The sequence below is a fragment of the Triticum urartu genome, chromosome 5, assembly GCF_003073215.2.
Source record: "Triticum urartu cultivar G1812 chromosome 5, Tu2.1, whole genome shotgun sequence".
Lineage (NCBI taxonomy): Eukaryota > Viridiplantae > Streptophyta > Magnoliopsida > Poales > Poaceae > Triticum > Triticum urartu.
In genome coordinates, this window is record NC_053026.1 from 592114240 (window position 1) to 592131053 (window position 16814).

Genomic DNA, 16814 nt, shown 5'->3' on the forward strand with positions numbered 1-16814 from the left:
ACTGAACGAAGATGTTTCTCATCACTCTTTGCACTCAAATCTATGGGACATGAGACATGACACAGCTATAATGGTAAATTTATGGAAATGGAGCTTTATACTTTCCACCAGTAATAAAAAGATAAATTCAGCAATTATTAATTCACAAAAACACCTTCAGGCTTCGGCTCACGCTCTTTACCTATCGAAAGTTCCATTAAGTGTTCACAAGGCATCTAGTCATTTATATCTTCAAAGCTCCACAGTTCTTATAGCAATTTATTTAAGGTGGCAAGCCACTGAAAACATGTGAAGAGTGAAGAGAAGTGTGACCCATTTGAAGAGGCTGCACACATGGACGTACCTGACCCTTCTCAGTAAAAAGCACTAGATTTTTAGCTTCATTTGCCATCTCAACAAAAATGTCATGAGAAAAGCCAACCTCCAAACTTGACATGGATGCTAGAACCACCTGCAAAATGTTTGTTAAGTTCAAGATTCCAAAAGTATGGCAGACATATATATTGTTACTCCAACCTTTGGAGCATCTCCCAGTTTCTCTAGCTCTTCTTTGTTAATTATCAGTGAGACATGTCTGCGACAGCGGAAGGAGAATAGTTATTATTACCAATCAAACAAAAGAATTGTGTGTACAACTGTGCATAACCTAAGAAAGCTCTTTTGATGATTCTTAAACACAAAGTTCAATAGACGTAAAACATCTTAAAACTGAAGTGCAGCACAGTTAAGATGGCTGCGATAATAGTATTCTAAGAACAGAACAACCCAAAAGTGACAACAAATAAATGTGACTCTGCTAGGAGCAAGAGAGGGGAAGCATGTTCATGACATGGCAATCGTTATACCTTAATAAGAAGGCATTATCTCTAGTGTGTTCAAAAGACTTTGAGATAGAATCACTCATCCATTCAAGAAAACTCTTGACAAAATCAACAGTACTAGTAGAAACATTTGTCAGAAAGTAGATAGGATAGACCAAATGTCGTTGAGCCCAGTACTGCAACGTATCAAGATAAAAGTTTAGCACATCGTTAACATAACAGGGAAAAGGAGAAATAATAATACAATCAAGATGTCACCTGCTCCATTATTAAAAGAAGTTCTAGCACTCTACCAGCTGTATCAGCAGGCAGTAATACGCTACCACCACTTGATAGAACTTTCACCATTGAATCTGTATAAAAAAGTTGACGCTTCAACCAAGAGGTTTTGACATACAATGCAAGTAAAATAACAATTTTAAGTTGTTCATCGTATCTGAACATGGCACTTCACTATGAATTAAAAGTAAAAAAAATATAATCCCAAATGTTGCAAATTCGGAAAATAAAATAATGTGTATCAGTGCATCTTCTTAATTTCTATGTGTAACTATAATAACAATTTGCACTTCATCATATCTAATGCAAGAGAATACTTATTGGTAGCTAGTCCAGGGATATTACCAATGAAATCTTGATCCTGCTGCCTTTTGTAGACCTGATTGTTCAAGGCATTGTAAGCATCAGTAATCAAAACAGCTGGCCGTATAAAAGATCCAAGGGTAGTACCATTCAAATGCCTGCAAAGAGCACATTAGTGTGTTTTTTAAGCAAAAGAGTGCCTAATCTGTACAGGACAGACACAATAAAGGATCTAACCTCTCTTTTCGGTGGTTAAAGTCAACAGCATAGACGACATCCTCTCCATCTTTTGTTATCTTCCATACTGTACCCCCCAAAAGATGGCCCGACACATGTGGCGCAATAACTATTCCTTCACCTTTATCTGCTGAGAAACGGTTATTGAGGGCATACAACTGAGCATACTAAAGTGGTGTACATCAACACGGTCTCACTGACCGTTAAGAAGGTGATTCTGTGAATATTTCAGTCTCACAACATTCTGGAATGCGGCATCAATATCATCCAAAGAAAACAAGTCAAAATCTGCAACTTGCTGCAAGAGAAAATAAAAATGGTAAGAGTCCTTGATAAACGATGAAGAGCGATAAGTGAAAATGCAGTCTGCAGCAAGGAGGATATTGACAAATGAATATGCATACGTAGTTACAAATTACAACAATGGACTGAGGAAGCTTACCCATCGAGATAGAAAATAATCATACATGGTTAAAAGGCCAAGTCTAAACACAGGTTCTGTTGCATATACTGGTGCAGATAATCCAAGATGTTTTATAGCATAGGGCAAAGCTCCTAGATGCATCATGTCAGGATGAGACAGAAGAACAGCATCTATTGTTGGCGCAACCCTGAAAGATACAAAACATGCCTATCTTCATAAGCAAAAGTATCAAATACGTTTGGACTAAAATAATCGTGTCAATGCTGTATATGCAGAAAAACAAAGTGACCCTTTACTCAATAGCATTGTATGGGGCTTTCAGGAAGAAACAAGTCAAAATCTGCGTAAAAAATCGAGCAACAGAAGCAATCTAACAACAACATTTTGCCATCTGTGGGCATATAAATTTAAAAGCCTAAAAGGAAAAATTGCATTTGACTGTGAATCTGTAGAAACAGTTGCATGTAGGTTCGTGTCACCAGCCCAGGGAAACGAACAAGACAGATTTCTCGGCTAATTTTTCCTTTTAGGTAAACAGCCTGAGAGTACAGGCACGAGGTTTGTCTATTGATGCTACTAATTAGCACAAGCTAAAGATGGGGATGCCTCGGCCTAGTTGGCCCAATTCGTCGAGCAGGTGGCGTGCGCCCGGCGAGGCAACCAACCACGCCCACCAGCACACACGCGCGGCGGCGCGGAGGCAGCCAAATCGAAGGGGAAGCAAGCTCGCGGCGGGGACGGGGTGGTTGAGGGAGGTGGGGGTACCTACCTGGCGAGGGGCTGGAGGAGGGCGGGGTCGCAGTGGTCGGTCCAGCCGCAGTCGAGGAGGAAGCGGAAGCCGTCGACGGCGAGCAGATAGCAAAGGGGGCCTTCCCCGTACGCCCCGCTCAGCGGCATCACCTGCACGGACGTCCCCATCCCTTCGTCGTCGGTGGGCGGCGGCGGCGGCGACGGCGAGTGGAGCCGGAGGTTCGAGCGGGTTTGAGGTTGAAGGAAGCTGCTGGGCCGGGCTGGTATGAAAGTGAAACTTGGCCCGGGCTAGGCGATACGGGCCATATGGCTCGATTAGTTTGCTGCCTCTCAACTTGTACAGCTTCCAAATATTAGGTACTCCCCCGTTTCATAATTTTTTTGTCGTGATTTTAGTTAAATTTAAACTAAAACCACAACAAGGGAGTATATTAGTTTTTAAAAATTTCAATCATGTATTATTGGAACCATCATGGAAAGTATTTTCATGTTTTTATTCATTTTGTATTACTAGCAAAAGGGTCCGTGAGTTGCAACGGGAGAAACAAAGCCACGTCGCTAGTGAGCCATTCGTGTTGCTACTTGCCCTCTTCGTCACAGTAAATCAGCGAGCCACCTATTCACGAAGACGGAGAACATGATCAATCTCAAGGTGATGAGCTTGGTAATCACCTTCTAGCATTCCACTTCGCGGCCTCCGCCTGCACAGACTTAATTTCACGGATTTGCAATGATGCGAACGCCATCCCCGTCTCATCTGCACTTAGCATATGCAATGTCGAAAGGGCTCAAGCCTGGCAATGGAGACAAATTAAATAACTATGTGCTTATAAATATGAAAATATGGTGATATTCCTGGTATAGTTATTACTCACCTAGCAAAAGAACCCATATCTTCATCTTTCATTGTAATTCTCTCTCACTCTCACAGTATTCCCTCCAACAACAAGCAATTAACCGAAGTGGCAGCATGGAGCATCCAACTGCTAGTACCTCTGCTCAAAAATCTTTACATCAGAAGCATTTTATGTACATTGCAACAGAAGAAGAAAAATATTTCCATGTTCCTAGCTCACTGAAATCAAATAATATTATCATCTAAAACAATGCCTTAATATATTGAATAATGCATGAAAATGCATTATATAAACAATAGTCTGAAATTTGATTTTGTGAAAAAAAAGGAAAAAGGTATTGCCTACACCCCAACTAGTAGGTTGTCAATAAAGCTTGGACTCCACAAACTGTTCGGGTTCGATCAATCTCAGTCTGATATCTTATTTTTTGTAGGGTAACCTCAGTTTGATATCTCAAATAAACCGTATGCAATTCTAATCATGCAAACGTGAGTCTAATAGTCATCAGGATGGTATCCTCCTCAAGTTACCGAGTAACTCAACATTTTCCTAGGGGCGAGCGAGCAACTACTTAGTAAGCGACATAGGATACATTTCAGCTCCAAACTTGCATGGAAGAATCTCCGGCATGCTTCGAGATGGTTAAACTACAGAGATGCCTCTTATAACCCGAATGGTCACCTGCATGTAGTCTCGTGTATTTGCTCAACCTTATGGAATGATGGAGCATGAACCACCGCTTAATGGCGTGTCGCTCCAACACAAAATCTTGGAGAGTGGGTGAAATTGGCAGAGCTACCATAAAAAAGCTAGGCGGGCTAGAGACTACAGACTGTGCTATCAATCTGAAAATAAATGCATTGTTGTGGGATGGGCTTCATACAAAACATTGTTTTGCTTCAGTGCCTGGGCGTGCCATGGCCCATCCGGCCTTGCCGTAGCTCCGCCGCGGTGAGTGGTTGACTTCTCAATTTTGAAACACATGAAGGAGGGCATAAAAACATCAATTTTTTCAATAGTACTAACCTACATAAAATGCAATTTTGGGAGTTAGGATTATATCGAGGTATTGTTTGGATTTGTAACAGAAATATCATACCTTACAAGGAGCTTCCTGGCTCACCAACCATCATGTCGAAGGTCTCCAGAACCTCAGATAAGTTTTACGGTCGTCCTTTCTAGTGGTCTTTGTTTGTTCAGTGGCTTGGCCAAAAATCACAAGATGAAGATTTACATGGCCAATGCAAGAAATATTTCTACTTTTACATGATAAAAATAACACAGGCTTTTAACGTAACAAGCATCACTTAAGACGACAACAATAGGTCCATCTTTTTTATTTTAGTGAGGCATCATATTTGTGTTCCCTCTTATCCTCTTTCTCACCCTCGTCGGCGGTGGCTTTAGTGTTCACACAAACCAAAACATGTTTGAATGTTGTTAATCCTAAGGCGTCTCTCCTTCCTCTCTCTCTCTCTCTCTCTTGCGATGAGAAATCTGTTGTTTTCCTCTGGGATGTTTTTCAGAGGTATGCATGTGTAGTTAACGATGTTTCTTTTCCCTATATGGTTTTAGTGGGTGTTTATTTGCAATCCAGATCGCCGCTGGTACGAAAGAAAAACGGATTGTGTGCTATAGATTATAAGTTTGCTTCGAAAATAAAATAATATTTTAAAAATATTTAACATGTAAAAATAACATCATATTCATATTCTACACATTTTTCTAATCAAATTTCATATATAGCATGTTCAAATCAGAGTTACGGTTTAAAAGGTACGAATAATTTAAAAATGTATTTGTTTAACCTAAATATCTTTCAAAAAATATTTAACAGATAAAAATAACATCATATTCCTATTCTAAATATTTTTCTAATCAAATTTCATATATAACATGTTAAAATAGGAGTTACGGTTTAAAAGATATGGATAATTTAGATAAGCATTTGTTTGACTTAAATATGATCCGCGGATGAATTATCTATTAGCTCAGGGGTGTTTTCAAAAACATGTAAAATAATTGCTCGGGCTATGACTTAAGTGAGGACTGCGGGTTGAATACAGAAAATAGTAGGGGCTTTTTTGCAAAATGTCATGATGGGTGTGCGGGCAGAAGTTGTCCGTGTTTTATTATTAGCAAAAGAGCCCGTGAAATGTGATGTTACTTTTATCCGTTAAATATTTTTAAATATTTTTTGAAAGATATTTAGGTTAAACAAATACATTTTTAAATTATCGTACCTTTTAAACCGTAACTGAGATTTGAACATGTCTTTACCTAATAATGAAACACGGACACACCCGTCATGACATTTTTGCAAAAAAGCCCCTGCTATTTTCTGTATTCAACCCGCAGTCCTCACTTAAGTCACAGCCCGAACAGTTATTTTACATATTTTTGAAAACACCCATGAGCTAATAGATAATTCATCCGTGGATCATATTTAAGTCAAACAAATGGTTATCTAAATTATTCATATCTTTTAAACCGTAACTCCTAGTTTAACATGTTATATATGAAATTTGACTAGAAAAATATTTAGAATAGGAATATGATGTTATTTTTATCTGTTAAATATTTTTAAATATTTTCTGAAAGATATTTAGGTTAAACAAATACATTTTTAAATTATTCGTACATTTTAAACCATAACTCTGATTTGAACATGTTATATATGAAATTTGATTAGAAAAATGTGTAGAATATGAATATGATGTTATTTTTACATGTTAAATATTTTTAAAATATTATTTTATTTTTGAAGCAAACTTATAATCTATAGCACACATTCCGTTTTCTTTCGTACCAGAGGCGATCCGAATTGCAAATAAACACCCACTAAAACCATATAGGGAAAAGAAAACATCGTTAACTACACATGCATACCTCTGAAAAACGTCCCAGAGAAAAATAACAGATTTCTCATCACAAGAGAGAGAGAGGGAGAGAGAGAGAGGGAGAGAGAGGGAGGGAGGGAGGGAGAGAGAGAGAGGGAGAGAGAGGGAGGGGGGAGGGATGGAGAGGGAGAGAGAGAGGCTTTAGGATTAACAACATTCAAACATGTTTTGGTTTGTGTGAACACTGAAGCCACCGCCGACGAGGGTGAGAGAGAGGATAAGAGGCAACACAAATATGATGCTTTGATAAAATGAAAAATATGGACCTATTGTTGTCGTCTTGAGTGATGGTTGTTACGTTAAGAGCCTGTGTTATTTTTTCTCCCGTTACAACGCACGGGCTCTTTTGCTAGTTTTCAATAATGTACATACGATGCCCCTTATCCTATGCACTGCCTGCTCACCACAAGTTCACATCTGTAGTATCACAATTACTATGATAAATTGATCTATGCATGCATCATACTATTATTATTATTATTGTGTTGCTGGTGTTGTAGATCCGCACACTCGCTTTGATCTATAGTTGGATAGGGACTCGCTTAGATTGCATCTTTGATCTGTATTAACAAATTTGGAGGAGGGGCTCACTGTCGGTTGAATCATTTGTAACAACTTAGTTCCATGGGATTCAGTACCGCCGCGTGTCTTGCATGCCGGTTGGATGCTGCCTTTGTCAAACCTTTGGATCTGCGATCGTGTGCTATTGTACTTATTTTTTCATCTACTTAATTCGGTCTATTTGCCAGTAATAATTCACGATCATGTATGGGGTACCGGGCCATTTCTTGCTTTTGTTTGCAGAAATTCTGAAGTATCCATAGGAGCTCGGTGCATCGATAATTTGTTATCATAAGATAGAGGAAAGAAGTGTTACAATAGAGTTACTAATGACTGAATAACCGGATGGAGTTTATTGGTTTTATTTGACGATGTTACATTAGAGCAAACAAGATGTTTGTGCTAAATCCTTATTAACGTGGAGCCATATAATGCGGATCAACACGTCCCCCAGACTGTAACTGTCGAGTCAACTAAAACTCTCATGCTATCCCGCAACAACGCATGGGAAATTATCTAGTTTCATTAATGAAGAAGAACACATTACAAAGCCTGGACTAATCAGACAAACACACAACATCACCATAATAGCACCACAACAACACCACACCGTCAAAGACCGCTAGTAGAAAACGGGCCTTTAGTCCCGGTTCTAGAGGGCCTTTAGTCTCGGTTCTCAAACCGGGACTAAAGGGTCAGGACTAAAGCCCTAGTCCCGGTTCTGTTACGAACCGGGACTAAAGGCTCTCCACGCGGCCGCTGTCTGGAGCTCGGGACTAAAGGAAATTCTACTATATTTTCCTGATTTCCAAATTTCTTAATTATTTTACAATTTACCCCTCATCACTGCTCAATTTAATCTATAATCTCTATTCTCTAATCACCCCTCATCATTCCAAATCATCTAACTTCCTGACCGGTCACCCATCCTGTCACTACTCCAGCCTGAGCACGCTTAACCTCCGAGCTCTATTCCCCCTAGTTTCCAAGTCTGCACTTGTTGTTTTCCTAACAATAGTAAGATGTCAATCCTATTAACCATCGGGAGTTTAGCTTGAGCATGAAGTCACATGTTTCACTGTTTGAGTTTGAAACTATTATTCTAAAAAACTATAATTATTTAGTAACCCTAATATTTCTTAAATAAGTAGTTTGACCATAGTTTGACCACAGTTTGACCAGATTTGACCAAAATTCAAAAAACTAAAATAATTATTTAGTAACACTAACATTCTTGAATAATTATTTAGTAACACTAATACTTCTTGAATAAGTAGTTTGACCACAGTTCGACTAGATTCAACCAAAATTCAAAAAAACTAAAATTTGAGCATAACTTTTTTTCTTTTAGAATTTGAGAATTCTAAAAATTTGCAGAACGGCCTACATCGATCAAATTTGGATGCAGATTTTCGTGCTGAACATTTTGATATATAATTTTTTCCTGACATAGTATGCAAAAATTATAGCCGTTTTATCTTTTCATAACACTTTTTTGCAAAACATGTCAAAATTTAAGTTCTTTAATTTTCCTAACTAGTAGATGTAGTAATATAACTACATCTCGAAGGATTTTATTTTTTTTGAAGTTTTTATCATTTTCTTTTTTTTTCCAAAACTGAAATGGCGATATAGGGGGTAGAGTTTGAGACACGAATCCCTTTAGTCCCAGTTTGAGACACGAACCGGGACTAAAGGGCATCGATTCATGTCTCAAACCATGACTAAAGGTCTAATCTTGGTCTCATTTGAACCGGGACTAATGCCTTTAGCCGCTCGAACCGGGATTAATGCTCATATTAGTCCCGGTTCGTAATGCAACCGGGACTAATGTGTATATTGAGCTGTGACTAAAGCCCTGTTTTCTACTAGTGGACTAGGAAATCGGCTTCACTGATCACGAAGGCTCGACAAGGGGAAGGAGGTCTTTGGCTTCCATCATCATCTAACCAAGTAAGACGGATGCCTTGAGCTTCGTCTAGATGCCATAAGACAACACCCCTCGAAGAAAGGGAGGGGTTTCATATGGGGGCAAGGTAATCCATGATGGGTGACACTCGCTAACTCGACTTCAAATGAAACGTTGGCCCGCCCACCACATGATCGAGAATTCGGATCGCGTCTACCGAACACCTTAACACCTACCATAGCCTATCACCGGTCCCTCCATCCATTAGCTGATACATCTCAAATGTATCTATATTTTTTAAGTACTCATGCTATATTTACATCATTTATATAAACTACATATTTTATGATTGTGAACTCTCAATGTGTATTTTCTTGATAATTTTTTAAGCCGGACATGAAAGACATTGTAATGAATTATGATTGTCAACATGCATCCACTGATGCACCACAAGAAAACGTGTTCAATTAATTTCACAGCACACAATGCACTGAGCCAGTCTAAATTATGAGTGAATATCATAAAACTACCACTTTTCGCGTTATAGTTTCAAAAAACTACCGGAAATTTGTTTGTGACTGATACCTACCACTTTTGACGTTGGCTGTTTTAGAAAACCCAAATCGCCGAGCGCTTTGCAATTGATCACGATTATGACAGTTGTGGCCCGCTCCTAAACAAACCGTTTGTTGACTGTTTAGTTTGACCGTTAACTGACATGTGGGACCCACATGTCAGCTTCTTTTTTCTTCTTCTCTTTCCTTCTCTCCTCTCCCCCCGTACTCTCTTTCTCTCTCTGTCTTATCTTCAACCCCGTCGGCGACCATGTCCCCTTCCCTCGCGCGCCCACCCCACCGGCGACCCGCTCCTTCCCCTCGCGCCCCCACCGCGCCGGCGACCCGCTCCCTCCCCTCGCACGCCCACCCCGCCGGACCCGCTCCCCTCCCCTCGCGCGCACACCTCGTCGGCGACCCGCTCCCCTCCCCTCGCATGCCCACCTCGCCGGCGTCCATGGAGTCCCTGAGGCTGCGAGCTCCTGGACACGGCGGTCCAGACAGCCACCCAAGGAGCCCTGGCAGCGGCAGCCACCTCCGCCGCCATCCACACCGCCGGACCCCTGCGTGTGGCCTGTGGATGGAGAGCCGGTGACCTCGGCCGCATGTGCGGCTCCTCCGAGCTCCTCCCTCACCCTGCTTTCTCCGACGCAGTTGCCCCCGATGACGACCATGGACGCGACGCCGGAGCAGAAGGGGTTCACCGGCGGGGTGGGGGCTGCTGGATGCGGCCACCCGCAGCACAAACAAGAGTTGGCCGTCCAGATGCTCCTGCTGCGGCCGCCTGCATCACGGACAGGAGCTGGCCGCCGAGATGCTCCCGCCGTGGCTGCCCACAGCCGCGGCTGCAACAGCGATGAGCACGGCAGGAGGAGCCCGATCTGGAAGACAGCCATGGCAGGGGCCTGATTGCTTTTTTGAAATATTTGCAGGGATCAAATTGCATTCATAAAATATTTACAGATACTGTCATGTGGGTCCCACATGTCAGTTAACGGTCAAACTAAACGGTCAAACAAACGGTTTGTTTAGGAGTGGGCCCCAACTGTCATAACCGCGATCAATTGCAAAGCACTCGGCGATTTGGGTTTTTTGAGACAGCCGAGGCCAAAAGTTGTAGGCATCAGTCACAAACAAATTTTCGGTAGTTTTTTGAAACCATAACGCGAAAAGTGGTAGTTTTATGCTATTTACTCCTAAATTATTCATCTTTGCAACGTCTCAGGTGCTCGACAACGTCGTCGATGTACCGTTCCTGCCGCTCCTGATCGGCGAGAACCTCCTGCAGCTTCTTGGCGTTGCTCGCGAGCACCTTCCCCTCGTCGTCCACCATGACGCGCCGCACCGCCGCGGCGACGCCGTCCCTGTCGAACGAGCCGTCGGTCTCGTCCCTCGCCACCTCCACGCCGACGCCCTTCTCCGCCATGGTCCGCGCGACGAGCGGCTGGTCGACGACGAACGGGAGCATCACCAGCGGGTGCCCAAACGCGAAGCTCTCCACGGTGGAGCCCCAACCGCAGTGCGTCAGGAACGCGGCCACCGCGCCATGCGCGAGCGCCTTCACCTGCGGCACCCACCCAGTCTCGACCATGCCGCGGCCACGCGTCCTTTCCTCGAACCCGTCCGGCAGCACTCCGCGGTCGTCCGCACCGGTGCGGGAGTCGGATGTGCCGCCGGGCAACCGGAGAGCCCACAGGAAGCGCACGCCGGCGAGCTCAAGCCCGAGCGCGAGCTCGTGCAGGTTCTTTAGCGTCACTGGCGCCTCACTCCCGAGCGCTACGTAGATGACAGACTTTGGGGGCTGGTCGTCGAGCCAGCGCAGCACATCCGGGCGGACACCGCCGTCGTCGCCGCCGAGGTCGGGAGAAGGCAGCAGGACCCCCGCGGGGATGGAAGGCTTCTGGAAGAGGTCGGTGAGGAGGGCGAGCATCCCGGGCTCGACCTCGTCGCAGCTGCGGTAGATGGCGAGGCGACAACGCTCGTTGATCTGCCACATGCGATGTATGTCGGGAACGCCGGACGCGTTGGGCCGGAAAGTGCCGGCGAGCCACCCGGCCTCGTGCCGACGGTATGCCACGGTGGAAGGGAAGGGATACCACGCGGGCGCAACGGTGAAGTCCTCCAACGCCGTGCGCGGGTGCGCCGTGTTCGCCCCCCGTGATCCCAAAAAGGCGGCCAGGCTGGCGAGGACGATCTCGAATACTGCGCAGGGCACCTGCACTTGTCGTCGGTACACCGGAAGAAGACGGGAAATCAATCGATCAATAGAGAAAAGGTGATTCATGCATGCATTTCAGTTCGGGGGGGGGGGGGGGGGTGGCAGTAACTAGACCTTGTGCTCGTCGGCGATGGGCGGGACCCAGTGGTGGCAGAAGTCATGGACGATCCAGTCGGGCCTCCGGCCAGCGGCGACGGCGTCCGCGAGGAACGCGGCGAGAGGGGCCGCGAGCCCGTCCATGGCCATCTTAAGGAGCCCGTCCTCCCCGGGCGGCACGTCGGCGGTGGACTCGGCGCCCTCCGGCAGCCCGTCGACGCGCGGCAGCGGCAGCGGCACGAAGCGGAGGCGACCTGACAGGTGCGGCGGCACGGGCGGGAGCCTGGCGAGGTTCCGCGGCGTGGAGACGAAGGCGACGGCGTGGCCGCGGGCGGCGAGGCGCCTGGAGAGGTCGAGGAACGGGAGCATGTGCCCGAACGCCAGCCACGGGAACATCACCACCTCCAGCTGCCCGCCGGCTTCCTCCATATGGACGTGAGCTGAGCTGAGCCGATCGGCAATGGAGGCTGGAGAAGAAGCAAATTAATCAAGGTGGTTGACTCTCTTCTGGTGGAGCAGCCTGAGAATGGTGATATGCGACGATCGATCCGACCGCGTGTGTATATATAATTCTACTCCGCAGAGGCGAGCTGGCGCTTCTCGTGGCGTGGCTGATATTTTAAGCTTTGAGATTGGTACGGATGTAAGCATCATTTGTGATTTGCTACCGCTAACGACCAATTGAAAGTGAGGATAATGGCCTGGCCGAATATATATACTTGGGATAATGACAACTTAGCCAAATCAGGATCATGACCTGGCCGATCAAAGTCAGAAGAGTAGAATGTATAGTTTATCTTGGGATAATGTGATTAAGGAGCCAGAAGTCATCGCCGACACAAAACTTTCAGAGAACGTGGTAGCAATTTCTCACTCAAACATCCCTTTCTGGACTTGCATCGATTGATTACTATGCATTTTGGTAACGTCTCAGGTGCTCCACAAGATGGTCAATGTGTACCGCTACCTGTCGCGCCCTGTCTTCGAGAACCTCTCACGCATGAACATGAATTGAACGAACACTATGACATGGTATTTGTACTAAAGTTAGTATAAAGTTAAGTCATCTATTTTGGAACGGAGGGAGTAGAAATTTGGAAGCACTAAAAAAACGCCTTTAAAAGGTCGCCCCCAAATATGTAACGAGGTGACTGAAGAAAACACTAGAGTCAATCACGAAGGCAAAGGTCTAACATAGGCATTATGCAAAAACGCCTCCGATGCTCAGGCCTTTGAGGGCAATTTCGACGTCTCCATGCTCAAATCGAGGCATTTTCAGAAATGCCGACAAACCGCTATGCACCGGCTGCTTAAAAAGTAGGATCTGGCTTGCCTGCTCCCTTCACATGCTCCCATCCGTGCTTCCACTTCATCCTACGGCTGTCCTTTTCTCTTTTCTCTTTCTAATCTAATCATCTTCTCCCTGATTTTAAGAGATGGGGCCGGAGCACGTTGGAAGAGTAGGCAAGTCTCGTTCGCTTAAAAAAGGCCTATCGACTATGCTGGATCTACAAAACAGGACCTCTAACTCTTGTTCCATTAGCGGTATGGGACTAAAATGTTTCAAGTCTGACCAACCTCCCGTGAGCAAAAAGCTAAATCTGAGATAATTAACATGTATTGCATGATTCGAACACAGCCCTGGCTGTGTATAACTTTGCACTCATACCACTACAATAAGCATAGCATTTAGATTAAGTTACAAACCAACCATTTGTTAATCCAGACGAGCAGGCCTTCCGATCAAAAATCATCACGCAACTCATCTCCGATATGCCAATAATCTCGTCAGCAGCGGATTGAACGACGACGGCCAAGAACGAAATACTCATGCGGCTTTGAACACTGAAGGTCCCGTAACAGCAGCACTGCCACCCGCATCAGCCGCAATATGTGGCCAGTTTGCCGCCGCCGGACCTGCCGCGCTGCATCAATCTAAGAGCATTTTCCTAAGATGCCTGTCGGTGTCAAAACCGGCGGATCTTGGGTAGGGGGTTCCGAACTATACGTCTAGGCCGGATGATAACAGGAGGCAGGGGACACGATGTTTTAGTCAGGTTCGGGCCCTCTTGATGGAGGTAAAACCCTACGTTCTGCTTGATTAATATTGATGATATGGATAGTACAAGAGTAGATCTACCACGAGATCAGAGAGGCTAAACCCTAGAAGCTAGCCTATGGTATGATTGTTGTTCGTCCTATGGACTAAAACCCTCCGGTTTATATAGACACCAGAGAGGGCTAGGGGTTACACAGAGTCGGTTACAATGGTAGGAAATCTACATATCCATATCGCCAAGCTTGCCTTCCACGTCAAGGAAAGTCCCTTCCGGACACGGGACGAAGTCTTCAATCTTGTATCTTCATAGTCCAGGAGTCCGGCCGAAGGTATAGTCCGGCCATCCGGACACCCCCTAATTCAGGACTCCCTCAGTAGCCCCCGAACCAGGCTTCACTAACGACGAGTCCGACGCGCAAATTGTCTTCGGCATTGCAAGGCGGGTTCTTCTCCAAATTTCGTGTACCTGTTGAACAGTGGCCGGTTTCTTGTAAATGTAGCGCTCCTTGGATTCTACGCCCAATAATGGCCGTTTTCCACGTGTCAAACGAATACGAAAAGTCAGGATGTTTTTTATATTTACACCCCTAGCCGCGTGAATGAGCCGCCTATTTAAGGGGACGAGGATTTAGATCCAAACCGCACCTTCTCCCTTCCGCGAGTATTCATCAGAGCGTATCCGACAGAGGTCCATTCCATCATGGCCGGCCGCCGCAGCTCCTCCTCTCGCCCTTCCAGCCCTCAGCCTGGAGATTGGAAGAGGTGCTCCATCCCGCACAGCGAGCTAGTGACGCTCCAGACCAAGGGATTTCTCCCCCGGCCTATATGGTCCCGGTTCGAGCCGGACTTGCTACCTATAATGGCGGAGAGCAAGCGGAGAGCGCCCCCAATCCCTCCAAAGGAGAGCGGGTATGCCTTGCCCCTTACTTAATAAGAGGGCTCGGATTTCCAATTCATCCGTTTCTCCGGGGGCTTCTGGAGTTCTATGGCCTCCAGCTGCACAACCTCACGCCTGCCTCCATATTGCATATCGCGGACTTCATAGCCCTTTGCGAGCTGTTCTTGGGCTGCGAGGCTCATTTCGCGCTGTGGAAAAGGCTATTCTGCGTTGTGCCCCGCTCTAAGGAGGGGTCAATATATCAAGTGGGCGGAGCCGAAGTGTGGCGCATCGCCGGGACCGGATATCTATCCGGAACCCCAAAGAAGGCGTCCGAAGACTGGCCTTCGGAATGGTTTTATATAGAGGACGTCCCGCTGCCGGATCCTGTCCGGATCGGCCTCCCTGAGTTCGACAGTGCTCCCCTAAAGAAGTGCCTAAACTGGCGTCCACGGAGCCCTCAGAGGGAAAGTGACATGGACGTTATTTACCTGATGGTCCGGATAAGATTGTTAGCTCATTCTGGACTGACCATGATTGGGGTCATGGCCGCATGCATCATGCGAGGGGTGCAGCCGCTTCAGTATAGAGGCCGCCCCATGTGGGACTTCAATGGGGAGGACGACGCCACCCGCTACGGCCGTAAGGGGCCAGATTCGACTGCCGCTCTAATAAAGACCTTGTCCGCTTTGTACAAGGGAGAAGAGGAGGAATTTCTCCGCGTCAACCCACTGGGTGGATTTTCTATGTACAATCCCTCAAGTTGGGTAAGTGGACACTTTTACTTGCCCATCCGTTTTATCTTCCCATTGTTAAAATTTCAGTCTAACGACTTCAACGCGGGAACTGCGCCAGGCTGTTAAAGAAATAAACAGCCCTCCTCCACAACCCGAGGATCCGGGACAGTCCCTCGACCCGGGCTCTCAAGAGGATCCGGACTTATCTTTGGAGCTGATTGATGGAGTGTTTCATCAATTGAGTAAGGACAACGCCTTGGTGGCCATTACGGACGATTATCCAGGGCTACTCCCAGCCTCACAGGTAACTGAGACCGGAGTCCCAGCACTTTGAAAAGGGATCTGTCCTCGCGTGTTTTCGATTGCCATATGACAACTGTGTTTTGCAGGGGAGGTCCTTGAGACGGGAGGCCGAGCCTGCGGCGACTAGCCAACGAGGGGCGGCAAGGCCCCGCGAGCTGAAAAGAAGTGCGGTCCGGACTAAGGCACCGGCGCAAAGGTATAGCGCGCCGCCTTATTCCCAGGTGTTATTCCTTCGAGGCATATTAACGCTCGTGCTCTCTTCAGGACGAAGAGACCTCGCCGGACTATATCCGGAGAGGCTGCCAATCGCGCCTCCACTAGTCAGGCTACAAAGCCTGGTCCAGAAGCGGAGGCGAACACGAGGCGCACACCGGACGCTCCTCCGACGGAGGATGCGGACAGGCTGTCTGCCACCAATTCCGAGGTGGAGAGTGCCATGAACCACAGGCGTCGCCGGACAGTTCTTCGCGACACTTGTTTCTCCCAAGAGGCATTGGATGCCTTTAATTCGGGAGACGCGTACCTCCGTGCCGCTCAAAATGGTCTAGCCAGAGCCACAGAGCAGTATGTGAAAGACATATGGGTAAGAAAATTTTGGTAATTATATATATATACCAGTAACCCCCGAGACTTGAAACAGTTAGAGTAACTGTTTTAAGGATCATTTGTTATGCAGATTCGTACAGAAAAGAATACCCTACTGTCCCAGGAGCTGGAAAAGTGCAAAGCCCAACTTGAGGCCGCACTAGCCGCGGCAGGGGAGCCCAAGGAGACCCCCTCTGCTAACATACGCTTCGAAAGATAAGTATTTTGCAAAGTGCGGCGTGGGTGCAAATTTGAAAAATGAAATTGCAGATGGCGCCGGATTAAATCCGGAAGTGCAACAACTCTGACGCCAGCTAAAGGCTGGTGAGAGCGTGCTGACAAAG

At 46.1% G+C, this 16814-nt stretch overlaps 2 protein-coding genes across 2 annotated transcripts; both read right to left on the reverse strand.

Moving 5' to 3' along the window:
- Positions 1 to 247: 247 nt before the first annotated feature.
- Positions 248 to 3115, reverse strand: LOC125506188 (cleavage and polyadenylation specificity factor subunit 2-like). Its single transcript, XM_048671052.1, has 9 exons — positions 2834 to 3115; positions 2083 to 2251; positions 1842 to 1938; positions 1641 to 1767; positions 1446 to 1561; positions 1080 to 1174; positions 846 to 997; positions 517 to 574; positions 248 to 451 (listed from the first exon to the last, which is right to left on the reverse strand). Exons 1-9 carry the CDS (start codon positions 2980 to 2982, stop codon positions 263 to 265), a joined length of 1152 nt encoding a protein of 383 aa, XP_048527009.1. The 5' UTR covers positions 2983 to 3115; the 3' UTR covers positions 248 to 262.
- A 7610-nt stretch (positions 3116 to 10725) lies between these two features.
- LOC125506189 (putative UDP-rhamnose:rhamnosyltransferase 1) lies at positions 10726 to 12456 on the reverse strand. The gene is made up of 2 exons (XM_048671053.1): positions 11928 to 12456; positions 10726 to 11810 (listed from the first exon to the last, which is right to left on the reverse strand). Exons 1-2 carry the CDS (start codon positions 12336 to 12338, stop codon positions 10797 to 10799), a joined length of 1425 nt encoding a protein of 474 aa, XP_048527010.1. The 5' UTR covers positions 12339 to 12456; the 3' UTR covers positions 10726 to 10796.
- Between the last annotated feature and the right edge of the window lie 4358 nt (positions 12457 to 16814).